Below are 27,995 nucleotides of genomic sequence, written 5' to 3'. Positions count from 1 at the left end.
CTGACTTAAAACTCAGCATTCAAAAAACAAAGATCATAGCATCTGGTCCCATCACTTCATGGCAAATAGATGGGGAAACAATGGAAACAGTGATAGACTTTATTTTCTTGGGCTCCAAAATCACTGCAGATGCCACCTGCAGCCATGAAATTAAAAGACGCTTACTCCTTGAAATATGTTGACAAACCTAGACAACATATTAAAAAGCAGAGACATTACTTTGCCACAAAGTTGCGTATAGTCAGATCAGATCAGATCAGTCGCTCAGTCGTGTCTGACTCTTTGTGACCCCATGAAGCGCAGCACGCGAGGCCTCCCTGTCCATCATCAGCTCCCGGAGTTCACTTATACTCACGTCCATCGAGTCAGTGATGCCATCCAGCCATCTCATCCTCTGTCGTCCCCTTCTCCTCCTGCCCCCAATCCCTCCCAGCATGAGTCTTTTCCAATGAGTCAACTCTTCGCATGAGGTGGCCAAAGTACTGGAGTTTCAGCTTTAGCATCATTCCTTCCAAAGAAATCCCAGGGCTGATCTCCTTCAGAATGGACTGGTTGGATCTCCTTGCAGTCCAAGGGACTCTCAAGAGTCTTCTCCAACACCACAGTTCAAAAGCATCAATTCTTTGGCGCTCAGCCTTCTTCACAGTCCAACTCTCACATCCATACATGACCACAGGAAAAACCATAGCCTTGACTAGACGGACCTTTGTTGGCAAAGTAATGTCTCTGTTTTTGAATATGCTATCTAGGTTGGTCATAACTTTCCTTCCAAGGAGTAAGCGCCTTTTAATTTCATGGTTTTTCCAGTAGTCATGTATGGATGTGAGAGTTGGACCATAAAGAAAGCTTTGCTCCAAAGAATTGATGCTTTTGAACTATGGTGTTGGAGAAAACTCTTGAGAGTCTCTTGGAGAGCAAGGAGATCATACAGTCAATCTTAAAGGAAATCAACCCTGAATATTCATTGGAGGGACTGATACTGAGACTGAAACTCCCATACTTTGGCCACCTGATGCAAAGAATCGACTCATTGGAAAAGACCCTGATCTTGGGAGGGGCTTCCCTGATAGCTCAGTTGGTAAAGAATCTGCCTGCAATGCAGGAGATCCTGGTTCGATTCCTGAGTCAGGACGATCCCCTGGAGAAGGGATAGGCTACCCACTCCAGTATTCTTGGGCTTCCCTTGTGGCTTAGCTGGTAAAGAATCTGCCTGCAATGGAGGAGACCTGGGTTCATTCCCTGGGTTGGGAAGATCCTGTGGAGAAGGGAAAGGCTACCTGCTCCAGTATTCTGACCTGGAGAATTCCATGGGCTGTTTAGTCCATGGAGTCGCAAGTAGTCGGACATGACTGAGTGACTTTCAGTTTCACTTTCACTGATGCTGAAGGCAGGAGGAGAAGGGGACGACAGAGGATGAGATGGTTGGATTGCATCACTGATTCAATGGACATGAGTTTGAACAAGCTCTGGGAGATGGTGAAGGACAAGGAAGCCTAGTGTGCTGCAGTCCATGTGGTCAAAAATAATCAAGACACGACTGAGATCCTGAACAACATAAAGACCTGTCAACCAAATCAGTGTGTAAACTTAAATTGAACAAATCATCTATATAAAGAAATTTTTTGAGATAATCTGGGACAATGAGGTACAGACTGGGTATTAGGTAAGGAATTATTAATGTTTGGGACATAAAAATGGTATGATATATATTGTAAAGTTCTTATCTGTTAGATTGGAGGTATAGCCTGAAGTATTGACATTAGAAACGATGAAATGTCTGCAATTTGCTTTCAAAAATATTCCAGCAAACACACACACACAAAGCATGAGTTGGAGACGAGACAATAGCAGAAACTTGGTGATTTTGTTAAAATTAATTTATTTATTTTAATTGGAGGCTAATTACTTTATAGTATTGTGGTGATTTTTGCCATACATAGAAATGAATCAGCCACGGGTGTACACGTGTCCCCATCCAGAACCCCCTCCCACCTCTTTCCCCACCCCATCCCTCTGGGTTGTCCCAGTGCACTGGCTTTGAGTGCCCTGTTTCATGCATTGAACTTGGACTCTATTTCATATATGGTAATATACATATTTCAGTGCTAGTCTCTTAAATCATCCCACCTCACCTTCTCTCACAGAGTCCAAAAATCTGTTCTTCATATCTGTGTCTCTTTTGCTGTCTTGCATATAGGGTAGTCATTACCATCTTTCTAAATTCCATATATATGCATTAATATCCTGTATTGGTGTTTTTCTTTCTGACTTACTTCACTCTGTGTAATAGGCTCCAGTTTCATCTACCTCATTAAAACTGATTCAAATGCATTCTTTTTAATAGCTGAGTAATATTCCATTTTGTATATGTACCACAACTTTCTTATTCATTTGTCTGCTGATGGATATCTAGGTTGCTTCTATGCCCTAGCTATTGTAAACAGTGCTGCAGTGAACATTGGGGTACTTGTGTCTCTTTCAATTCTGGTTTCCTCGGTGTTTATGCCCAGCAGTGGGTCATATGGCAGTCCTATTTCCAGTTTTTTAAGGAATCTCCACACTGTTCTCAATAGTGGCTGTACTAGTTTGCATTCCCACCAATAGTGTGGAAGCTTGGTGATTTTTTTAGACTGAGGGTTGGGTCCATAGGAAAATGTGTTACAGTCAACGTAAGGAGTTTGAACTTTATTATGTAGGACTAGGAAACTTGTGCAGGATTTTGGGCTGATGGGGAGGCATGAGAAAGGTTATAAGTGGCCCAGAAAGGGAGGACTCACCATGGGAGCCCATTTAAGGTCTTGATTAAGATGGTGGCTATGAGAATAGAAACTTTTTTTTGAGAACAGAGAGAGGAAATAATGGCAAAAGAGGAACTCTTTGGTGGGTTGGCAGTACAGAAATGAATCAGGTGCATAAGGTGGGGCGGAAATCCCCTTTTCCTCTTCAGTCAGTGGCAAGTTTTATCCTTAAGCCACTGCTCTGAGTAGTATGGAACAAGGAGAGTGAAAAGGGATCTTTGTTGAGGAGGAACTGAGCCAAGACTTCATAACTGGCCACAGTGGAAAGCAGTGGGGAAACAGAACTCTCAGGTTCTTTTTATGCTTTTGTCTTGTTTCTTGCTCTTTTTCAAGAGAGAATTAGTCTCTTGTAGTTTCAGTATGAAATTTATAGATACAGTGATTCATTTTGATCACCTGTCTGTTTTCATTGGGGAAATGGTGATAATCTTTGTCAGAAGTTCGACCTGAATCATTTATGATATTAGTTAAGACAGAGATAATATTGTTCATTTGTGAAATGGGACACTTTAGAAAAATGTAGGTGATGAAATGATGTGGTCTGGGGAAATAAAAATTGACCTATGGAAATTAATGGAAGCTTAGATCTAAGTGTATAACTTCTGATTTGTCAATAGCAAAAATATTCAAGATAGATTCAGCAGAAAGTAACAGCAAGGGATTAAAGAGAAATGGTAGTTCTCCAGCCCTCTACAGTCAATGATAATTCATACTTCACACACAACATACTCATAAGGTTTGATATAAACAGGCCCTCCAGAAAGGAATACACTCTGAGAATAGTTTTTTAATCACATCTGTTCTCTTCTTTTTCAAGAAATTACACTACAAACTGCAGTCTATAAGGATGGGTCATATCCTATGATTAACCCCCCTCTTTTCTTTCTCAGTTTAACATACCTATTTAGAGAGGGCTGAGCTGAGGTAGGAAGAAAATATTGAAACACTGTGCATTCTTTACCTTATTCTGCAGCAAGAAGGTGGGGGAACTTTTGAGACTCCCTACTAGACTTCTATTTAGTCCACCCAAGCTGGCATCTGTTCTCCTAGCTTATAAAGGCTTCCTAGGTGGCTCAGTGATAAAGAACCTGCCTGCCATTGCAGGAGACGTGGGTTCAATCCCTGGTCAGGAAAATCCCCTGGAGGAGGAAATGGCAACCCGCTCCAGTATTCTTGCCTGGAGAATCCCATGGACAGAGGAGCCCGGAGGGCTACAGTTCATGAGGTCACAAAGAGTCAGACACAACTGAATGAATGAGCACACACACACACACCCTAGCTTATACAATCAGAAAGGAGCGAGGTGTGCTTCTGGTTTAGGTCCAGTTAAAGTTAGACTTAATAATTTGTGGTAGCTGTTGTAAAAAGCTCTCAGGGAGGAGAGCAAAGGAGAGGAAATTTCCTAGCTAAAAGCAAGAGAGATGGTTTTTCTTTTGCTCAGGAATGCGTAGCTGAGCTGTTGGGTCTCAGGAGGGATGGGAATGGAGGGATGCGTGGTTATGGGTCTTGTTATGGAAAAGGTTGAACTGTCATCGGCACCTGATGGAAATGAGAGGGAGGAGGCCACAGCAGTGTGTCTAACAGCACTGCCTCTCTTATTGCATTATCAGAAAAGAAAGATAACCTGAGAATAGTCTTCCATTATCTCTCTCTACAAAGGGATTAATGCAGGTTTCAAGAAATTAATGGCTTTTGAGTTAGCACAGAAATACTAATGAATGTCAGGACCAGAGATGTAAAGTAGGTGAAATGAGCTTTTCTCTGCCGCATTTCTCTCCTTTTCTCTTTTGGTTTGCTATTTTAAGATCTAGATCTGTGTTACTCTTTTTTACTTTTTTTCTCCATCCAAGATCAGAAATCCTACCCCTTTGGGAATGTGATTTGTCTTCTTTAGGGAGTGACTCAATTAGTTTATGACTGTCTCCGATGTGTCAGCAAAAAGGTTGAGAAACATCTCAGAAATGAAGAACTTTACTAGGGAGGAGAGCTACCTCATTTTCACGCCGATGAAAGTATCAGGACATCTCCCAAGTGACAGTCCCCTTTTATTAAAGTGTGACATCTGTATCTATGGCAGCTAATCATTAGAGATGGCATGACCAGATGAACTTTTGGGGAAGAGGGGAAAAGAATGGAAGGGAGTTAGACCTACTATATGCTGGGCATTATGCTAGAAGCTCTATGTTCTAGAAGCTTTATTTCTATTCTAATTTTTACTAAGTACCCACTATGTTCCCTGGTGGCTCAGAGGGTAAAGCGTCTGCCTACAGTGTGGGAGACCCGGCTTTGATCCCTGGGTCGGGAAGATCCCCTGGAGAAGGCAGTGGCAACCCACTCTAGTACTCTTGTCTGGAAAACCCCACGGACGGAGGAGCCTGGTAGGTTACAGTCCATGGGGTCGCAAAGAGTCAGACACGACTGAGCGACTTCACTTTTACTTTTACCCACTATGTGCCAGACATTGCACTGTGTACCGTGACCTAAGGATGGCAGGACAGACCTCGCCCCTGACCTCTGTGGAGCTTACAGTCCAGTAGGGAAGACACACTTCTTTAAAAACATCAACATTTATTTTGTTTGTTCAGATATTTAAATAAATTATTATAATACAGCCTGAGAAGAGCCCATTAGAAGAGAATAATGTAGTAAGGATCCCTGATACTGACCCAGGGGTGTGTGTGGGCAGACTAGGGGGTGGGGTTGGGGGAGTCAGGGCAGACTCCTTCTAGAAGAGAGGCTCCTTGAGTGATGGGTAAGTGTGTGGTAGCTGGTGGAAGTGGAGGAAGGGGCGCTGCAAGCGAAGCGAATAGCGTAAGCAGGTTCAGAGAGGGGAGGGAACTGCTATCCAAGCAGACACCTAAGAAGTAAGCTAGTTGAGTCATGTCTGGAGAACTGGTCATGAACCAGAAGGCCCCTGGACGGGCCTTGAAGACTGATGGGAGTGTCTGAGAAACAGGAGTTTGTGAGCAGCATGCATCACGCTCTGTTCTTTGCACTGGCCCTTCCTGTCTTTACCAACCTAAAGAAAGATGAGTATTGTCAGGGAGTTAGGTCAAGTGGTAGGAGGAGCATTCTTTCTCTCATATTTGGTGCTTTGTAGAACATTGGGCTTCCCTGGTGGCACAGTGGTAAAGTATCTGCCTGCTAATGCAGGAGACACGGGTTCAATCCCTGGGTCAGGAAGATCCCCTGGAGAAGGAAATGGCAACCCACTCCAGTACTCTTGCCGTAGAAATCCCGTGGACAGAGGAGAGAGCTTGGTGGGCTGCAGTCCATAGAGGTCGAAAAGAGTCAGACATGACTGAGTGACTAACCAACAACAAAAGAACGTTACCTAGAAAACAAGAAATTCTGGCAAAAAGCGGTTGTTTAATGGGCCCGCAGAGCATAACCCCGGTCATTCCAGTGTTTCTGTTTTTCGAACAGGCTTCTGCCTGTCTCATTGGCAGCGAACCCCCAGCCACCCAGTACTTACTTTTGCAGTCAGAATTGCACCCTAGGTAAGTTCTTCAGATGTGAGGGTTTCCGTCAATTACATCTTGTTGATTAGACACTCTCCTGGAATTTTTACTACCTCTCTTTAATATTGTGTTTGGTTTGAGTCAGCAGGTTAGGCTGATCTGTTTGTTTTCTGGCACCTGCCTTGTCATCTCATTCAGTTCATTCATGTTCACGGATTAATACATTACTTCTTTTTTTTTTCCTTTCTTTCTAGAACACAAGCCAGCATTCCCGAACATCCTGAAGAAGGGTTACCTGGAGATTCGGAAGGAGCATGACAGTTACTGGCAAAGCTGTTACGCCGAGCTCTCCCCCTACAGCTTATACTTCTACAGCCTCGACAGCAGTGGGAATCAGAACCTCTACGCCACGTACCAGCTGTCCCACTTCCAGAGCATATCCGTTCTGGGAAACCTTGAGGCCAGGCTGGTGGACACCGTCCTGTATGACAACACTCAGCTGCAGCTAAAGGCAGAGTCACCGTGGGAGGCTTTGGACTGGGGGCAGAAGCTCTGGGAAGGTGTGCATGCGGCCGCACCAGCCTACATGGGCCGGCCGGGAGAGCTGGCCAACTCCCCGGGGCTTGGCCATCATGTGGACTGTCCACAGAATCATTGTTTACAGAAGAAATCCCGCGAGCTGCTCATGCCATCCCCTGTGCTGGATAGCCCCAAACAGTATCAAAACATCCTCAAATCCGGGACACTGTACAGGCTGACCATGCAGAACAACTGGAAGGCATTTACGTTTGTGCTGAGCAGGACCTGCCTGATGGCCTTTCCGCCGGGCAAGCTGGACGAGGACCCCCTGCTGAGCTACAATGTGGACGTGTGTCTGGCCGTCCAACTGGACCACCTGGACGACTGTGATTCTTGCTTTCAAGTCATTTTCCCCCAAGATGTCCTCCGCCTCCGTGCTGAGACGCGGCAGAGGGCTCAGGAGTGGATGGAGGCCCTGAAAACAGCTGCCAACACGGCAAGGAGCTCAGAACAGAACCTGCAGGTCACGCTGAGGACCAAACCCAGGGATCAGATGGGTGGGCACGAACTCAGGAAGAACAAACGCCAGTCGGTGACTACTAGCTTCCTTAGCATCCTGACGACTTTGTCTCTGGAACGAGGGCTCACTGCTCAGAGTTTCAAATGTGCAGGTATGAAACAGCATTTCAGCCTAAAACTCATTAAAGAACAAAATCCTGAATCCCGCAAATGGAATTCACTTGAAAAATCCCTTTGAGAAGCCAGTCCCCAATACCTCTTGCATCTCACTAAGTCGTGTCCAACTCTTTGTGATCCCATGGACTGTAGCCCGCCAGACTCCTCTGTCCATGGGATTTCTCAGGTTAGAATACTAGAATGGGTAGCCATTCCCTTCTCCAGGGAATCTTCCCGACCAAGGATCGAACCGGGCTCTCCCATGTTACAGACAGATTCTTTACTGTCTGAGCCACCAGGGAAGCCCCTCCTTTAAGGAGTTTGCTATAGTAAACCATCTATCCATCTTCATGCCACTCTGATGAAGTAAGTAGAAGCAGCTGTGATCTACCCACTGAATCAAAATGACTCGGCTGCAGCATAAGCAGGCTAGAATGTAGACTTCCTGAGTCCTCTGTGATTCCATTTCCTCTGCCTTCTTAAATCAAGGTCACTGGGAATGTAGACTGTCTCCTAAGAGACATCCATGCCCAAAGCTGACTGCTGGCATTCCTTAGGTAAGGAAAGCATCCATAGTCAGTAACTGTCATTGATCATGACCTTGTCAGATTCTGTTAAGGAAGACTCCAGAAAGTCAGCCTTGACAGAGAACCTGGAGATGGCCAAGTGCAGGGCGATGATGAATCAGCAGGGGACCTCTGAGTCACGATGGGCTGGGCCCTCATTCTTGGGACTCCTGGGGCTACCAGAACTGCTGTGGAGGGCAAGACCCAAGGTGGAGGCCAAGGCCCAGTTATCTGGTAGTCCTTAAAACCCTGTTATTGCTTCTCTCCCCTACTCACCATTCCTCTCACCTTCCCGCAAACAGTAAACCAGAAAGCACGCATCTCTCACTAAACCAAGTCTGTTTATCTCCTATGAGCAAAATCAAATTATTTCCCTTTCACTATACATGCTTGTGTGATCAGTCGAGTCTGACTCTTTGTGACCCCGTGGACCATAGCCTGCCAAGCTCCTCTGTCCATGGGATTTTCTAGGCAAGAATACTGGAGTGGGTTGCCATTTCCTACTCCAGGGGATCTTACCAACCCAGGGATCAAACCCATGTCTCTTGTATTTCCTGCATTGGCAGGCGGGTTCTTTACCAACTGTGCCACCTGGCAAGCCTTTCCCTTTGATTAAACCCCATGCAATTTGTCACAAGAAATTTACCATGGAGGTAGCTTTAAATGGAAGCTTGATTTGGAAAATTTCAATTCAGGTGTATCAGATTTAAGTATGTTGCTTAAAAATGAACAAGAAACCTACCACCAGTCAAGAGCAGATTTTCAATTTCATGCCCCTTCCTGCATTCAGAAAAGCCAAATAGCAGTGGCACAGTGAACCTTTGAATTTACCTTAGTTATGATGGTCGCCTCTTCTATTGAAAAATAATTTACTCAAAGCGGGGATTAAGTGAATCATCCATGCTTTGTCTGGAGGGCCTCAGTAGCTTGGGAGCCGACACTTGCAGGGTGGGCTGGGAGAGACCAGCAACTCTGAGCCATACTGGGTGAGGTGCACACGTCTGCAAGCTTGTGTGACCTTGTGTTAAGTCAGCCAGCTACTTTCAGGAAAGGTTTTTGAAATAAGGAGATGCTGGTTTTAGCACAGTTTTTAGAAATTATTGACATTGCAGTGTCTTCATTTACTAGTGCATATATTATATTTCAGAGTTCAGCCAGTCAATAATAATTTATGAGTGCTTGCTCTATGGATGTGCTGGAATTGTGGTACACTCCTGTGGCTTTAGACTGCTGAGGAGGGCAACAAATCTGCTGTGTTATTAGAATCGGGGAGAACAGCCCAGCTTCATTTTCAAGGCGGAGACCAGAGTATGAATTGGGACCTTCCTAGTAAAAGAGGGAAGAAAAGCCTCAGGTGTTACACAGAATGATCCCTTTGTGGCCCTCTACTTCACCTTCCTGTCCTAAGTCTGCTTCCTGATGGAATGTGCCCTGCATACACCTTGAGCTACCTGAGTAGCATCTCTAACACCCAGAGGAAGGAGAAATACAGGCAGAGGGTACCGTTCAGCAGGTATACCACATCTGGCAGTTGGAGAAAGGAGAACAGGAAAAAGGCATAGAAAGGTGAGTGGAAGAGACAGGGAGACGGAAGCTAAGTGGAAAAGAGTAGGGAAAGGATCATGTAATGGGCTGGGATAGGACCTGGAGCAGCTTCTTTGTGTGTGCCTGCTAGATTCTTTGCGACCGTATGGACTGTAGCCCACCAGGCTCCTCTGTCCATGGGATTCTCCAGGCAAGAATACTAGAGTGGGTTGTCGTGCCCTCCTCCAGGGGATCTTCCCAACCCAGGGATCGAGCCCGAGTCTCTTATGTGTCCTGCATTGGCAGGTGGGTTCTTTACCACTAGCGCCACCTGGAAAGCCCCAGAGCATCTGCTTTAGGGTCCATGTTTTAGGATGCCACCGTTTGCTGTGTGAATAGGGGGCTCACTGATCGACCGTCTGGAGAATAGGCTGTGGATGGTGGTAACAGGGACCCCAGAGACAGGGTAAGGTAGCCTAAGAGTCCTTTGCTCTGCTCGACTTTTACCTTCTTGCTTTTGGTTTGGAGTACTAATGGGGCACAAGTAGCTTTCTCATTTGGCGTGGGGAGAAGTCAGTCCTAATTTGTACAGTGTGGCTGATTCTCAAGCAAAATGTTTAATTTCACTTCACGTCCCCTCTTCCATCAGAAACAGCTACGCTCAGTCGCTCTGTGGTACACGTGGGTTATGCGTGGCTTCTATTTTCCTAAATACCTGTGCCCAGAATACTGGTTTCCTACTCAGATAGGCATACTCCATCTCCTGTAGGGGGCAGAGTCTCAAAAGAAAAAGGCCCAAACTTAGTAAGCAAACCTCTGAATGTTGTTTTAAGTTACTTAGGAGGCTGTTCCTTATATCAAAGATTATTATAACAGATGGAACTTGAAAAATTGATCTATGTTTCTCACAAACACAGTTAATCTAAACCAGCTGTTTGTGCATTTAGTCCTTGTGTCCCCTAGCTTTTCATCTTCATAAAGACATGCATTCAGTGAAAGAGCTGGTTGCATAGCATGTTTACCTTCCAAGCTGTCAAAAAGTCCAATAAACTGTTTTTAGTTGAATCTTGGCTTTCTTTATCATTTTGGGGAGAAGCTAATTCACAGTATTGCACTGTTTAAGTGAGCCTCTTTAGACTACAGGGACTTATGTCCACTTGGTCCCTCCCCCTTTAAATATTCCTAATGAATAAACTTTAACAGTGGAAGATTGCACTGAGCAGGTCTTTATCATGATGTCATTCGGTTGCTATTCGGGGGAGCTACAGATGTTGGCTTTTAAATCTATAAAATAGTGCAGTTGGCCTCATTTCACTGAATACTTTCTGTAGGTGAAGAATTTTCTATATCCTTTTTAGAAACTTAGAGAGCCCCGGCAGAGAAAACGGACCCTGACCATCCCCAGATGCCTGAGGTTATGGTTTTGAAAATACATGCTTGCACGTAACTATTTATTTCTTAACATGTGCTTGAACTTTTTATAGTTGCGTTTGATTATGTGTGCTTTGTTACATGGCTCCCTCTCCAGCTCCATGGATGCTAGAAAACCCAGCTACAGCGGTCTTCCTGCTATTCTGTAACCTGTTCTTGCTCATTCATGGCTCCAAGGCCCTTATATACGCTCTTCCTTCTTTCTGAGAACGTGCCTTTGAAAATTAAATTCTTCCATTCATTCCACCGTTTATTGTGTACCAAGTTTCTGACCACATGCCTGAACCTCAGATGTACCTGGAGGAGTCAGTGGTCCCTGCCCTCAGGGATCTTGCAGTCTCCTAGGGAAACCAACATGAACCAGATTCATCACCAATGCCAAATGGCAACTGTGAGCAGAGCTGGGGAAGCAAGGCCCACAGGTCAGATTGGGGAGCTGTCAGAGTAGTGCCTGGAGAAGGAAATGGCAACCCACTCCAGTGTTCTTGCGTGGAGAATCCCATGGACGGAGAAGCCTGGTAGGCTGCAGTCCATGGGGTCACACAGAGTCGGACACGACTGAAGCGAGTTTGCAGCAGCAGCAGCAGCAGAGTGGTGCCAAGTGGAAGTCTATGAAACTGCAAACATTGTGTCTTTTCTGACCGACAAAAAAGGGCAGTTTGATAAGGTTGAACTTCATGTTTGACCTTGAAGTCCCAGAAGGTTCCTGGGCAAAGGAGCACATGAGGAAAGTGGTATTTAGGAACAATTAATTTGCTAGTGCTTTAGTACAACTTTACAGAAGCACTTTAGCAGAAAGTAAGGAATGCTTCTTTAATGAAGTCACTGGTTGGGATTCAAAATTATGTTTGGCAATAGGGCATCTATAGTTTTAAAATATTAATGCTAAAACAAATAACTGTGCGGCTTATTAAAATATTTATGGGGTATGTACCTGTAAGTGGTTCTAAATGAGGTCATTCACAAAATGCTGTATCAATTTGATTATAAAGCAGTAGCACAGTTTTCTTCAGGAATTAGAAAATGTGTACATACCTATTCCCCCTCAACAGATACTTGGTTTCCTGGCAGTAATATATACAGACAGTTCTCCTGTAATTTCCCAACAATCAAGAAACATAGCAGATGAGTGTTATGCTAAAAGAGCCCAGAGCCTTGTTTATAGATGTGGCAAGAGATGGCAACACTCACGTCTCCAAGCGTGTTACTGCTTTGTGATTTGGAGGTGCAAACGGAAGGCCCACTGTGGGGCAGTGTTCTTGATTGTGAACCGAAATTGAAAATGTTAACAGAAGAAACAGCAGAAAAACAGTGATCTGAGGGGATCCCCTCCACCATTTCACACTGTCAGTTTTTATGGTTTTACTCCTTGGGCTGCTGTTTAACCTCTTAGGACTGCTCTTGGTGATTACATCTCTCTGGCATTAAGAGCTTTTTACTTTCCTTTTTTCTACCCCCCCTAGCCCTTGGGAGGGGTAAGCCCAAGGGGTGGGGGGAGTTTTGCTGTGAATTCTTCAGCCATTTAGTGCAAATTCCTGTAATTACCGGCATTGTGTCCTCTTTGAATGGCACATAATACAGCAGAAGCCATTCCTAATTGAGACCTTACAGGAGGTACAAATCCTCTCTTTGTTCAGCCTGACAAATTAGTGCCAGAAAGTGGCAGGGTCCGAGTGGAAATCAAAGGCAAGAAACACAAAGATGGAACTTAAGGCTACAGTAATAACCCTCTCTTGTCCTGAAGGGAAAAAAAGGAATGACCAATGAAAAATGAAGGTTTTTTTTGTTATAAATTCCCTTGACATGACAGCACCTCGGGGCTGCTCTATTTATTTAGCAAAAGTGATTAAACAGTAATACAACAGGGCCGCCCATTGTTTCCCCCCGGTGCCCCCACCTCACAGACCCCTGCTGCCTCGGCTAATTGATTGACAATGAACCTCTGATAAAGAAGTATGTTGTTAGGACCTGAGGTGGGGGGAGCCTTTTTTCCCCTCTTTTTGTGTGTCTGAGTGTGTGTGTGTATGTGTGTGTGTGTGTGGGTGTGATTTCATTTTTGTTTGAATTGCACTCCAGTTTCTCTTTGCCCCACCCCTTCTTTCCCCTTCTCTCCCCTTTGCTTTCCACTCCCCTTACCCCAAAGCTTTTGAGCAGTTGCTCCCAGCTGACATTCACAAACAGGTAGTGAGGAATTAGAATTGTAGTACAGGCTTTTGACAAGTTTATCTTCGAGCAAACTTCCTCCTCTCCTTTGGTCCATTTAAGGCAGAACAGGAGTGTGAGAAGACAGAAAAGGGGAAGAGGGCTGATTATTGGTGCTTTAAGCTCAGAGAAGTGGGGTTTTTTTGTTGTATGTTGTTTTTTTAGTTTCTCGTGTATGGGAACGGATGTCTGAAGCTAATCTTTCAACTTTAAGAATCTGTGCACGTTTATGTGTGTAGGTGGGGGCGGCGTTGTAGAATAAGAAATAAAAATTTGAATTATTTAAATCTCCCCTCAGTTCCTGAGAAGCAAGGATTGATTATTTTAGGATAGAACATGGCTGCTTGTGGTGTAATTCAGCACCCCAAGATTGCTGTAAATGGTGGGAAGATGACCAAAGGCCTCTAGGCAGATAATTAATAGCCCCTAGTTATATATGCTCAGCTAGCTAAGCTGAAGCTAAATCCCAAATTTAACTCTGTTACAGCTGCAAAAACAAATCATTTCAAGCCCCTATGAAAGCAAAATATATTAAACAAACAGTATCGACCTTGTTAATACCCCATGGCATTTCATGTGATAAATGAGGGCGTCTTTCTGGCAAAGGCCTGTTTTATGGCATCGTTTGGACATAAAAGATACCTTTACCCTGGTAATACAAGCATCCCTGATAGAAAGTATGGAGTGGTTAATTATTCATTAAATAGCTGCCAGTCTGGAAGTAAGCAGTATTTCGGACTTGGGCACAGTTAGTTACTTATTGGCCTCAGAGTAAATCATGCAGAATGGCAATTCTTAAGAAAAAGAGAAATTGAATTTGGGAGCTGATTATGCACGAGTCTAGGTAAAATAAGTTCTGTACATTTTTAAGTGCCAAGTCAGAAAGTTATACAACTTACTACTTACGTTCTTGAAAAAAAAAACAAATTCCAGTATGGCCAAAAATCTGTTTTGATTCTCATGTGAAAAATTAGGGGATCTCTAGTAGCCAAAGTGCCAGACCTCCTAAGAAAATGAGAGACAAAAAAAGAAATTGACTTTCCTTGATAGCTCCAATTCCTCTCTTTACTACTATTTTCAAATTTGTCTCATACTTATTAGGAATGGTAATACAGTGAAGATTTATGTGACTTAAGGAATAGGCAGGTAGCCAATTGGAAGAGAAAGAAACAATTAGGAAGACTCTGCTGTGCCCCTCAAAACATAAATAGCTTGGAGTAATGAGAACTATTTAGTCCATTATAACCATCTCACTTTGTATTGGGCTTCCCTGTGGCTCAGCTGGTAAAGAATCCGCCCGCAATGCGGGAGACCTGGGTTCGATCCCTAGGTTGGGAAGATCCCCTGGAGAAGGGAAAGGCTACACACTCCAGTATTCTGGCCTAGAGAATTCCATGGATTGTATAGTCCATGGGGTTGCACTTTGTATTGTCTAAGTTATTTTGTTTTTGAGTGTATTTGATTGCTGTCTCCCAGAGAAGAAATCTCTAGTTCGTTTTGTTTGTGTGCTGGAGGGCTAAGTTTTATTTGCCCAACCTTGATTAGCACCATGGAGGCATTCTGATAGTAAAATCCGTAAGTGGAGTTTCAGTGGAGGATTTATTTCAACATGCATTTATTAAACCCCTCATGTATGTAGGGGCTTTCCTGGTGGCTCAGACGGTAAAGAATCTGCCTGCAGTATAGGAGACTTGGGTTCGATCCCTGGATTGGCAGGATCCCCTGGAGAAGGAAATGGCTACCCACTCCAGTATTCTTGCCTGAGAAATCCCATAGACAGAGGAGCCTGGTGGGCTACAGTCCATGGGGTCCCAAAGAGTCAGACACGACTGAGTGACTAATACTTTCATGTATGCCACACACATGCTCTTCCAGGTACCTTGGGATATGGGAGTAGGAGTGTGGTGTATGCTGTGCTCTTCAAAACATCTAGAACTCCTGCCCCTCCTGAAGTGTATTGGGGGCTGGATGGGACTGGGAGACAAAGGCGGGCAAGCCAGTGGTTTGGAGACCCGTACGTCCGTGGCTGTGTTCATGTCAGAGAACCCTGTTGTAGAGAACTTGAAAGCTAAAGTGCTAAAGGAGTGTCTTTCCTCACTCTTCCGTTTAAAACTTTGTCCTTCTGCTTCCTGGAGAATTAATCTCAGGGGACCATCATCTCAGCTTTTACTACCATCTATCAAAGATAAAACCTGAATTTCTATTATGTGCTCATTATGTAGTAGGTGCGATAGGAGATACAAGAGAAGCATAGGTGTGGCCTGGACCCCTAGGACATTATAGTCTGGTTGAGGGTGCACAAAGGAAAGTGAGGGATTACTAGACAGTTAGGTCAGATCCATGCTTAGTGTTCAGAAAAGCATTTGGTAAAAAACCCTCAAGACGGGGAAACTTGGGTTATCAGAGATTTTAATAATGTTGTTTTGTGAATGGTGAATGACTGACAGCTTTACCCAAGGATTATTGACTAACAAATTCCTTTCATCCTAGAATGTTGTCAGTAAAGATACATGAAAAAAGTGAGAAGCAGCATACTTGAGTAATTAGGAGCTAGGACTCTGGAATCAGACTGGCTAAGTTCCTAGATCTGCTACTCACTCTGTGACTTTGGGTAAATTACTTAACCTCTCTGTACCTTCATTTTAAAATTTCAGATGTGAGAAAATAATCACATCTACTCCATAAGTTTGTAGTAAGAATAAAATGGGTTAAAAGGGCTTGAAACAGTACCTGGCACATGCTATATACTATGATTAGTCGCTCAGTCGTGTCTGACTTTTTGCAACCCCATGCACTATAGCCCGCCAGGCTCCTCTGTCTGTGGGGATTCTTCAGGCAAGAATACTGAAGTGAGTTGCCATGCCCTCCTCCAGGGGATCTTCCTAACCCAGGGATCAAACCCAGGTCTCCCGCATTGCCTGGCACATAGTAAATGCTATATAAGAATTTTGTTGTTCACTCAGTCGTGTCTGACTCTTTTCAACCCCATGGACTGCAGCACGCCAGGCTTCCCTGTCCTTCACCATCTCCTGGAGCTTGCTCAAACTCATGTCCACTGCGTCAGTGATGCCATTCAACCATCTCATCCTCTGTCGTCCCCTTCTCCTCCTGCCTTCAACCTTTCCCAGCATCGGGGTCTTTTCTAATGAGTCAGCTCTTCACATCAGGTGGCCAAAGTATTGGAGCTTCAGCTTCAGCAGCAGTCTTGATTTCAAGCAGAAAACCCTTGATTTCCTTTAGGATTGACTGGTTTGATCTCCTTGCAGTCCAAGGGACTCTCAAGAGTCTTTTCCAACACCATAGTTCAAAAGCATCAATTCTTTGGTACTCAGCCTTCTTTATGGTCCAACTCTCACATCCATACATCACTACTGGAAAAACCATAGCTTTGACTATATGGACCTTTGTCAGCAAAGTAATGTCTCTGCCTTTTAATATGCTGTCTATATGTAAGAATTATCTAGTTTTATTATTTGTCTACATAGGACAATAATTACATGGATAAAGATATCATAGGCCTACATACCAAATTTGCAGTTATCTCTAAACTAGGTTGGACAACTAATGTGTTGAGTGACAATCAAGATTCTGAAACACGCTAAAAGAATGGACCAAATGAGGTGAGATTTAGTAGGGATTAATAGATAATCCTATACCTATATTCAGAAAGTCAGCTGTGAAGATGGAAGGAGGAGAAACTCGATCTAATAGCAGCTCACGTGGTCATACAGATGAGATTTAGTAGGGATCAATAGATAGTCCTATACTTAGGTTCAGAGAATCAGCTACAAAGATGGAAAGAGGAGAAACTTAATCTAATAGCAGCTCATGTGGTAATACAGATGAGGCCCTGGGGAAGCCGGCATTTGTGCTGTTGTGGCTACACAAAGTGCAAGCACAAAACAGGTCCAGAAAGAAGAGAACGTGTCCTCACTGTGGCCAGAGCACACCTGGAAATGTCGGTTATGGATGCTGCTTTAGGAACAAACAAATATCTACTGACACTCGATAGGATAGTGAAGGGACTAAAAAGCCCTGCCATACAAATGTCACCCAGGATAGGGAGGACCCGTCTTGTTTCCACATTATTTGAAGGCTGCCATTTAGAAGAGAAAATAGGCTTACTTTGTGTAGTTCCATTGGCTCAAAGTAACAGAAATGCCCAGAGTAGAATGGATTTTCCTTATTGAAGAGGGTTTGATGGCCATGGGTGAAAATGAGTAGAGTGGCAATGAGACCAGAGGGTCTGGAACGTTGACCTCAAGGCCAGTCTTCTAACTTGTCTGAGCTTCGTGTTTCTCCTCTGCAGGATGAAGAGGTGCATTAATTCAGCCCTTCTGCAAATATTTATTGAATTTCTTCTATATTTTATGCAGTATGCTTGATGCATAGTGAACAAGATAATCCCGTTGTATGTCCTCACAGAACTTGAAAGCCGGAAGCCAACTGAATAAGTAACTCTGGCACCTGAAGGTCTTTGAGTATCTTTCCAACACTTCCAACTGTCTGCGGTATTTTAGAGGGGACAGTTTTGCTCTGTATGGTCCCTTTTATCTCTCATTCTGTGATTCTTTGAAATATCTATAGAAGATTAGAGAAAATTAGATTAATGTGGTCCTCCATTTAAACTTCATTTAATAAGCAATGCCTTTTTGCTTTGGGTAACAGTATTTAAACCATTAGAAATATCACTTGACTAAGAAGACAGGAGATGGGATTTTTTTTTTTTTTTCTGATATCTGTCATTGGATAAATTACTCTTTTGTAGTCTAAGTTTCTAGATCCAGGAAATTCATTTTCAATAAAACTAAATGTATATTAAGAATGTGAATACACACTGAAATAGTACTGTCACTATGGAAGAAGAAGAATGTTATATAATTTGCGTTTTGAACTATTTCACATCCTAAAATTCAGAGAGATCTGATCACTTTATATAAGTAGGCCGTTTGATTTTATAGGATATAAATTTGCTTTTTGATTTATTCCTGGTATTCTCATCATAGAAGTCACATGTTGTCTTTGATATGTTTCAGAAGAATAAAATCATTTTGAATTTCAGAAGATAGGGATCTTTTGATAGACCTTCCTGAACTTCATAGACCATAGCTGTGCTATCTTTTTTTAAAAAAGCTGTTCATTTCTCCTAGTCTTTGTTGCTATACTTTGGTCTGGAAAGTTCTTGTCCCTTTTTGTAGCTTCCTTTATGGTTAACATTGTTCTCATCGTGTGTTCATTTCCGGCTAAACTTCTAAAGTAAGTGTTAATATACTATTGGACTCTACGTTGAGTTAAAAGTTTCTATTTACTGACCTTTCACTGGGAGGGAAATTGGTCTAGGTGTGGTTTTAGGACAGACTGGGGTAGGTTCTTTTAATTTCTAACTAAGTTCCATGAAAAACTAAGCTTTCATGAAGTCCTTAGAATAAGAGCTACTAGAGAGGTTTTCTAAACTCCATTATACTGCCTAAAAGCAGAAACATTTTTAACTGAAAAACTTGCTGTTTTATCATATGTCTCTGAATAAGAAATTGGGGAATGGAGTAGTGCCAACTTATTTCTTGCATTAATATTTCCATCCATTCATTCAACAGACATGGGCCTAATACGGTCCCCAAAATTGAGGACCCTAGAAAATATGGCTATAAACGGGTCTTTATACCTTGAAACATTCTAATATAGAAAATGTTTTCATTAAATTATGTTAGTTAAAAAAAAAAAACAACATGAAACTCCTTTACATGTTTCTGATAAAAAGTGGAGCAGGCCTGCAAAGCCATGTGATCACAGGTGAAAGCCAGTGTTTTGGGTACAGTTTTGTATTGTGCTTTGTTGAAGACTTCTAGGTGTGAACAATCCTTTATACTCCTAGAGACTTATTTCCAAGCCTTTCATGACCACTCTCCCCAAACCCCACTCTTATCCTGCAGGTAAACTGGACCATTCCTCCTGCTTGATTCCACCCACCTCCATTGTTGGACTCATGGGCCTGTGACTTGTGTCTCACTTTTTTGAGGGCAGGACCCCAGCATCTCTCAAACTGTGGTTGGAACACCATTTGCATCCAAATCACGAGCGTGATATGGGGAGCCCTGGCTGGATTCTTGCCTAAGACCTGCTGGAGTCAGAATCTCTCCAATCAGGCCTAGAGATTTCACGAACTTTCCAGTTGGTTTACACGCATGCAAAGTTTGAGAAACCACCAATCTAGCCCACAGAATGTTCTTAGTGAGTGGATCGAGCCGTATTTCAGCTTTCTTTAGGTTATATAGGTACGTTTCCTTTAATTGTTTCTTCTACCTATGACCATTCATACCTATGAGATATCAATCTGCTGATCATCTGTAGGTTTTCATATCCTCATTATATCCTGGAAACTACAATGATGTTCTTTTAGGGTTCTACCCTGTGGTGAATACAAATGAAGGAAGTGATTAGCTCAAGTCCTTGATCCACGTTTTTGGCTTCTTTTTCCTTTGAGACACTCTAATGTTATGTTTTTATTTTATACTTGGCATAGTTAGTGTTTGAATTTTGAGACTGGCTTTCACCTCACTGTCTTTTCTCCCAGCCTGGTAATTTTTCCCATAGATGACTACAGTGGCTTCCTAACCAGGTTTTCTGCTTTCATTCTTTTTTTTCTGGCCACAAGGTGTGACTTGTGGGATCTTAGCTCCCCAACCAGGGATTGAACCTGGGCCTTCAGCAGTGAAAGCACCAAATTCTCTGGACCACCAAGAAATTCTTCCCTGCTTCCATTCTAACCTTCCAAATCTTAACTGCAGTGAGTGTGATCTTATTAAAATTAAGATTGACCCTGGTAGACCTTTCTACACCATTTTTCAGTAGCTTCTCACTTCCTTTGATGTGAAGACTGGCATCTTTATAGCTCCTCCCTCGTGATATGGCCCCTGCCCACCTCCTAACCATCAACTCTTGTCCTCTTGTCACTCTCCCCTACACTGGGTTCCAGCCCCACTGCCTTCAACCACTTCCTTTGCACTTGCCCGAGAGCCTTCCCATGGTGGTTGTCTCCCCTGGAATATTGCCACCCTCCCCATTAACCCCCAACTCATTCTTTAGGTCACTACTTAGATATCCCTTTCTCAAGAACACCTTCTCCAACCAAGCCTTCTGACTGACTCAGGACCTTTTTAATTCCCTCTGCTAGCATGCTGATCTACTACATCCAAAAAGTTCCAAAAAAGAAAACTTGAATTTGCTGAGTATCAGCAACTATTTGCATAGCATTTACATTAGGGATTATAAGTAATCTAGAGATGATTTAAAGTATGTGGAAGGCTGTGTATAGATTATGTACTCTAATAGGACATGCGAATACTACATCCTATTATTTAAGGGACTTGAGCATCTGCAGATTTTGTTAGCCATAGTGGGATCCTGGAGCCGATACCCCGTGGGTACTAAGGAATGACTGTACTTATGATTACGCTTTTATTAAGGAAGGATACAAATCAGGAACAGCCAAATGGAGAGACTCAGACAGCAAGGTCTGAGAGGGCTCTAAACACAAAAGAGTTTCCTTGCCCTCTCTCCATGGAGTCAGAGCACATCACCCTCAGCACACCAATGTATTCATCAGCCAGGATGTCCCCAGAGCTTCAGTGTCCACAGTTCTTACTGGGGCTTCATTATATAGGCATGTGTGATCGAATCACTGGCTTTGTGATTGAACTCAATCCCTAGTTCCCATTCCCTTCCCCAGAGGTCACACTGACTCCTAGTCCCAGGTCTCTAACTCTGTGGTTGATCCTTCTGGCAACAACCCTCTCACCCCAACCTGAAGCTATTTAGTGGCCCACCAGGACTCGCCTCACTAGCATTAACTCCGTTGTGATCCATGGGGCTCATGAATAATAAAGATACTTGTGTCACTCAGGAAATTCCAAGGGTTTTAGAAGCTCCCTGCCAGGAACAAGGAAGAAAGACCAGATAATTCATTATCATACAGCAGCTCAGAATATTGAGTGGGCCATTTCTACCGCAAAAATGGAGCCTGGATGAAAGGAGGATGAGTGATGTTGTGGTTGCCTCTTAGTGAGTGGGCTTCCCTGGTGGCTCAGTGGTAAAGAGTCTACCTGCTAATGCAGGAGACACAGGAGACGCTGTTTTGATCTCTGAGTCAGGAAGTTACTCTGGTGTAGGAAATGGCAACCTGCTTCAGTATTCTACCCTGGGAAATCCCATGGTCAGAGGAGCCCGGTGGGCTAAGTCCATGGGATCTCAAAGAGTCAGACATGACTGAGCATACACTTCGGAGAATGAGAAAGGCATGGCCTGCTCAACCTGTTTCCTCATTTCTGGTATGCTACTGGTAGGTGCCTTCTAGCACTGACTGCATCTGCCAGGGGAGGGGAGATTTCTGGTGGTGTCTTCCTGGGTCACTGCGGGACCAAGCAGCTTCAGAAGCAAATAAGAAACTGGCCAGTCTTGGGCTGCCCAGCCTGGCTACAGCTCTGCCAGAGCCCCAGCTCAGGGTGGAGGGGTGATGGACACGTCCAGTGACTGTGATCCCTGCTGTCTCACCCAGGTACTGCTCTCACATCTTGGTTTAAAATAGAGTGTTTCCTTTTTAAACGGTTATTATAAAGATGATCAACAAAATTAATTTTATATATTACCTTTAACTGAAAATGCATTGTATGCTATTTTTAGATACAGGAGCTAGGATTTCAAAACCAAAGACATGTAGCCTTGTATCAGCTTCCAAAAGAGCGCAAATCACATTCATTTATTTCCAGCTTTATTTAGGCATAATTCACAGTTGACATTGTGTAATGTGAAGGTGTACGAGATGATGATTTAATATATGTGTGTAACGTGAAATGATTGTCACAAAAAGGTTAGTTAACATATCCATCACCTCACATAGTTACTTTTTTTTTGGTAGTGAGAACTTTTACCATCTACTCTTTTAGCAATTTTCAAGGATACAGTACAGTATTACTAACTATAGTCGTTCTAACCGGGTCTGTACTGAGAGTTGTGTCTTGCCCATATTTTTTCAGTAATGTAAATAAATCACGTGTGGCTGAACCAAAAGCTTTGCTAAAAGCCACTTCCTCCTTAAATCACCAGACCCATACCGCTGACAGAGAGGATAGACTTAGTTTGAAAGCCTTGGTCTCTTTCTTCCTTTACCAATAAAGATGTTGTTCTCAACCCCCAGACTTTGAGAGACCAGACAAAATAATAGACACACGTGATCTGGGGGCTGGGAAGGATCCAGATTCAGTAGGATAAGTAATAAATTAGGAGCACAAGAGCTCAGTCTTCTGTTTACAGCCCTGCGGCTGATTTATCTTAACAGCCTCGAGCTAGCCTGTCACCATCTTGCAGGTCGGCAACTTTGACACCATAACTTGAGGCAAGATTAAACTGTCTTGACTATGTACAATTCAAATGTTATAAAATGTCAGTTGCACTCAAAGTGCTAAATATTATCTATCACTGCATTTTTTCCCCCGGGAAATATGAGGGAGGACATTCTGTTTTATGATGTAAAACTGGATGGAAACCTCGAAGAAAATGATGTTTCTCAGCCATCGTTAGGATGAGGAATTTTAACTGAGTAAAAGGTGTCCAGTTATGTGGGGGATTTCCTGGCTACCCCTTGAGTCCAACTGTCCTGCATGACCCTCCCCTCAGTAATCTTCACCCGCCCACAGACGTACTGTGGTTTCCTGATTCTCTCCCTCTTTCCTCCCCACTCCCATCATTGGATGCTGTCTGTCTGAGCCATCATCCATATTGAGGCTTTCCAGGGTTAATAAATCATACTTCTTCATTCTGCTTCTAGGGGTCAGGCGGATGGCGATCAAGATCTTGCATGCATTGCTCATAGATCACATGCAGTGTTATCTAAGGGAGCCTTAAATTAGGGAGACTTCTTCACATGGTCACAACTGGAGTCCCTAAGGCCATGTCCTCTTGCCACAGCCAACGGAAAAACTGCTCCTTGCAGGCCAACTGAGCATGCCAAGGTCCTTCTTCTAAACTCCCTGGTCAGATACCTCATTTCCTTATCTGTGAGGACGGCCGGATGAGCAATGGGGAGAGAAGCTGAGAATACTGCTCTAGGAAATTCCTCTCAGATGGCAACGTGAAGACCCGGGAATAGGCATTTCTCACTTGGAGGTGTTGTGTGTATCTGTGTGTCTTCCAGTGTCCATAAATTAAAGTTTTATTGGCACACGGTGACACTTTTGTTTATGTATTGTCTGTGGTTGCTTCTGAGTCATAGGTGTTTTTTGTTCTCTTGCCTACCAGCTCTAAATATCCTGACACCAGCAGCCTATCTTCTTCAAATGCGAACCATATCGTTAAGAACCATATAGTTAAAAGATTAGTCTTGGCGGTGGTTGCAAATCTTTGTTTTTAGAGAGACAGAAAAACTTGGAAAGCAAGACAAAGAAGACATAAGGGAAAAGAATAAAGGAAGAAAGTAGACTAAGGCAGTTCCTAAATCCTCTGGAACACAAAGAATTTGGTGCAAGGTAAAAATGAAGGAATTCAAGTGTGGACTTGAAGCTGATGAAAGTGATTTTTTTTTTCACTTTGAGTCTGTTCCTAGTACTGCTCAGATCCACTCTCATGACTTTAATTTTATCAAATTGTTGTCATTACTAAAATAGCTCAGGTAGAAATTGCTGTAAGAGATGTTGTCAGGGTTTCTTCACAGGTTTTAGCAAGGAAGAGGAAAGGTTGTGTTTTAAAGATATTGTAAAGTTCAAAGAGAGGAGACTCTCACAAAATAAGCAGAGAGAAACAGGCATTAAGAATGAGGAGTGATGTGAAGGAGAATTCCGAAGGGACCCTGATGGGACAGTGTGTGTGACAGAAGCTACAAGCTGATGAAGCTAATGCACATGGAGCCTTCTGTATACATGCTGGAAGGAAATGTAGGTTCTGAAACAAGTCAGGAAAGGACAAGGTGCTTTTCAAGTAAATCTGAAAGATAATCTGAACCTCTAAGCCAATAAGAGGTTATTGATCTTTTCAAGGAATCATAATAGAGATATAACTGGGGAATCACAGAAGAATTAGTGGTGGCTTAATATAATGTTAAATACCAGGAGAAGTCACTGTAAACAATGTAATTGGGGCACACAGTGGATCCTCTGTGAAGAAAAAAGGATTCAGAGCAGGGCCGTGACTAGGGTGAGGAGAGGAAGGCACTCATTTGAGGCGTAAAACTTAAGGAAATGCAAAAAAAACCCAAAACTCTCAGTAACCAAGATAAACATTATTTTAATGGAATATTATTTAAAAATAAAAATTAACACCAAAAAGTTCATAATGAACAAAATAAAATTTTTTAACAGTATCAGATAGCATCGGTGTGACTGATTTCCTTGGGCCTCAGGCTCTAATATATGGTCCAGAGAAACATTCCAGTAAGACAGTTTACTTAAGAAGATATCTTCCCCCAAAGCTTTTAGTGTGTAAGTTCCAAGTAGCCCAGCCTGATGTTCACCTTGTTAATATTGAGGATGGTGAGGTTGACCCCCCACTGGTCTGTCTAGTGGGCTGCCAAATGGGGAATCCAGACTGATATACATGGAGCCATCTGTTTACACGCTGGAAGGAATTGTGGGTTCTAAAACCTACACTTTAGATTAATAACTATGATTTAGCAATGACAGATTCTGGGTTAAGTTAGAACTGCAGTGGACGCTGTGTAAACCACAACAGAGGAGCATTATTTCTCCACTGGCCGTCTGCATTTTTAAAATAATCCGCTTAGTCTGGCCCCTTCTGTTTCTGTCTGTGTTTTTCAAGTAAGAGTTACTGGTAGCAAGTGTTTCACCAGCAGAGTAATTTATGAAGAGATGAGCCCCAGGCTTGGAGGAGGTGTAACTGTCAGGTAGTCTATAGATGGTGGTGCAGTGTGGACAACACCTCTTTTTGGAGGCACCTCTCACGTAAACTGGGCTTCCCAGTTGGTGCTAGTGGGAAAGAACCTGCCTGCCAATGCAGGAGACATAATCAACCTGGGTTCGATCCCTGGGTCAGGAAGATCCTCTGGAGGAGGTCACGGCAACCCTCTCCGGTATTCTTGCCTGGAGAATCCCATGGACAGAGGAGCCGGGCAGACTACAGTCCATAGGGTTGCTAGTCGGACATGACTGAAGAGGCTTAGCAGCATGAATCATTCTCTTTAGATAGGAGAGCAGAGCTGGTGAAAGGGCTTTTACTCCTCCCTATTAATAGATGGCAACCCACTCCAGTATTCTTGCCAGGAGAATTCCATGGGCCGAGGAGACTGGCGTGCTACAGTTCATGGGGTCACAGAGTTGGACACGACTTAGTGACCAACAACAGCAAGATAATAGATGGTATATTGATTGCTTGCAGAGAGAAGTGACTAAGTAGTGCATGTGTGTGTGCTCAGTCATGGCACTATTGACATTTGGGGCCAGACAACCCTTTGTTGTGGGAGGCTGTCCTGTGCATTGAGGGATGTTTAGCAACATCCCTCACCACCATTCATTAGATGCCAGCTACCTCCACTCACCCTTTTGTGACAACCAAAAATGTCCTGACATTATAAATATCCCCTGTTGGGACAGACATTTCCACTAGTAGAGAACCACTGCTATCAAGAAACAAGGGCAACCAACTGTCTCCTCTTCTTCAGTTCTTTATAAAGTAGTGTCTGCTACTGAAATCCATGTTGATTTGGAGAAGACTGTTGAGAGTCCCTTGGACTGCAAGGAGACCCAGCCAGTCCATCCTAAAGGAGGTCAGTCCTGGGTATTCATTGGAAGGACTGATGTTGAAGCTGAAACTCCAATACTTTGGCCACCTCATGTGAAGAGTTGACTCATTGGAAAAGACCCTGATGCTGGGAGGGATTGGGGGCAGGAAGAGAAGGGGGATGACAGAGGATGAGATGGTTGGATGTCATCAGTGACTCAATGGACATGGGTTTGGGTAGACTTCGGGAGTTGGTGAGGGACAGGGAGGCCTGGCATGCTGCAGATAATGGGGTCGCAGAGTCAGACACAACTGCATGACTGAACTGAACTGAATGGTTTCTAATGGGACCTCAGCCTCTTACTGGGTAGGTTTAAGGAAAAGTAGTATTAAAGTATTACTCACTCAGTCATGTCCAACTCTTTGTGACCACATGGACTGTAGCCTGCCAGGCTCCTTTGTCCATGAGATTTCCCAGCAAGAATACTGGAGTGGATTGCCATTTCCTTCTCCAGGAGATCTTCCCAACGCAGGGATCAAACCAAGATGCTCTGCATTGCAGGTGGATTTTTTACCATCTGAGCTACAAGGCTCAGAAGTAAAAGTAGTAGGTTATAGAAATAGAATTTTCACCAACCATCATTCAGTGTAACTATATCAGATGCTTTTAGTCACAAGAAACAAAAGATTGAATTCAAATTGATTTGTATTATAGAGGTGAATTATTCTCAACGGGCTGATTTTTTTTTAGGTATTAATTGATCTGTTAGTTCAAATTTTTTTACCTATTAAAAAATTTTTTTTTTTATAATTTCTGTTTATTTGGTCAAGATTCAGCACGTAGGATCTTAGTTCCCTGACTAGGGACCGAACCCAGGCTCCCTGCATAGGAAATGAAGAGTCTTAACCACTGGACTGAGCTATTTTTTTAATTTAATGCTTCAAACAGCATTTTCTCATGTAAACCACTTGCTCCTTCTGACTGATAGATTTCTTATATAACCATCATAGGCTCAGAGTGTCATGGATGTCTTTTTGCAATCCCCTTGCCACACTCTTCCCATTATTCACCTACCAAATCATTTGTGCTTTATCTCCCACTACAGTATCGCCTTCATCTCCCTGCCTGCCTAAGCTCAGGCTGGGGCAGTGACTTATTAGCTGGTTCTCTCCCCTCCCACTGTTTTCTTGTCAATTAATCTTTCCAAAGTTCAGCTTGTAGTTTTGCTTCTAACTCTAGCTGTTCCTTTATCTTACTTGTTAATACTCATCCTGGATTGATTAGTAAGGACTTCTCCCTGAGCATGTGGGAGTCTTATGTTCTAGCTTCAGTTCATTGTTGCAAGCTCTTTTCCCAACACCCCTCTAGTTACAGTGAGTTTCAGACAACTAGAATAGTCAGTGTTCTCCAAACAAGCTACCATTTTTCTGACTTGAACCATTCTTTTTCAAAATATATGTATTTTTCCCCTTCAAAGCCAAACGCAAATTCCTCCATGTCTACACAGCCTTTGTCAATCTTCACAATTAGAGTGATTGCTTCCTTTTTTGCTCATCTCTGCTGTCTTCTGCCTGCCACCTTACAGATCTGTATTCTTGCCCCCTTCACCTTTCATATTCAGAGGAGATGCTAATGATTGAGTGGTCCAAGGCACAATGCATTGATGAACTAAGTGATGTTCTTGCATGTAATTGATTCATATTTTCTGTGCTTGTCATATTGTCATTGACAAGGAGACAGTGGTTGTAGTGTCTTCTGCTTGGAGATGACGATGTGGAAATTCACCTGTATAGTTCATTGGTGTTGCTCATTAAGTGCTAAATCAGGCATTTCATCTAGGTCCTGCCTTTTCCACTAGAGGTACAACCATGAGCAGAATTACTGTATCCACCCTCTGTCTCAGTTTCCTCATCTGTAAAATGGGGATAACACCTACCTCACAGAATGAGAAGAGAATTAAATGGATGTGTGTGCGTGTAAAGTGCTTACAACAAAACCTTGCATCCATCAGTAGTAAGCATTATGTCAGTATTTGTTTATCCATTTGCTTATTTATTTTTTCCAGTTTAAATTTCTTACTATTTTCTCAAAAGTCTTT

The 27,995-nt window shown here is 43.2% G+C and overlaps 1 protein-coding gene across 2 annotated transcripts in view; it reads left to right on the top strand.

Moving 5' to 3' along the window:
• PLEKHM3 (pleckstrin homology domain containing M3) overlaps positions 1 to 27,995 on the top strand; it is a 223,268-nt gene that overhangs the window by 45,243 nt on the left and 150,030 nt on the right. For both annotated transcript variants that reach the window (XM_024975644.2, NM_001206217.1), the window contains exon 3: positions 6,514 to 7,449. In XM_024975644.2, coding sequence (XP_024831412.1) covers positions 6,514 to 7,449 — 936 coding nt within the window. The remainder of the gene's footprint in view (positions 1 to 6,513; positions 7,450 to 27,995) is intronic.

Source organism: Bos taurus, chromosome 2 (assembly GCF_002263795.3).
Source record: "Bos taurus isolate L1 Dominette 01449 registration number 42190680 breed Hereford chromosome 2, ARS-UCD2.0, whole genome shotgun sequence".
NCBI classification, from domain to species: domain Eukaryota; kingdom Metazoa; phylum Chordata; class Mammalia; order Artiodactyla; family Bovidae; genus Bos; species Bos taurus.
This window is presented reverse-complemented; position numbering and strand designations above follow the sequence as displayed.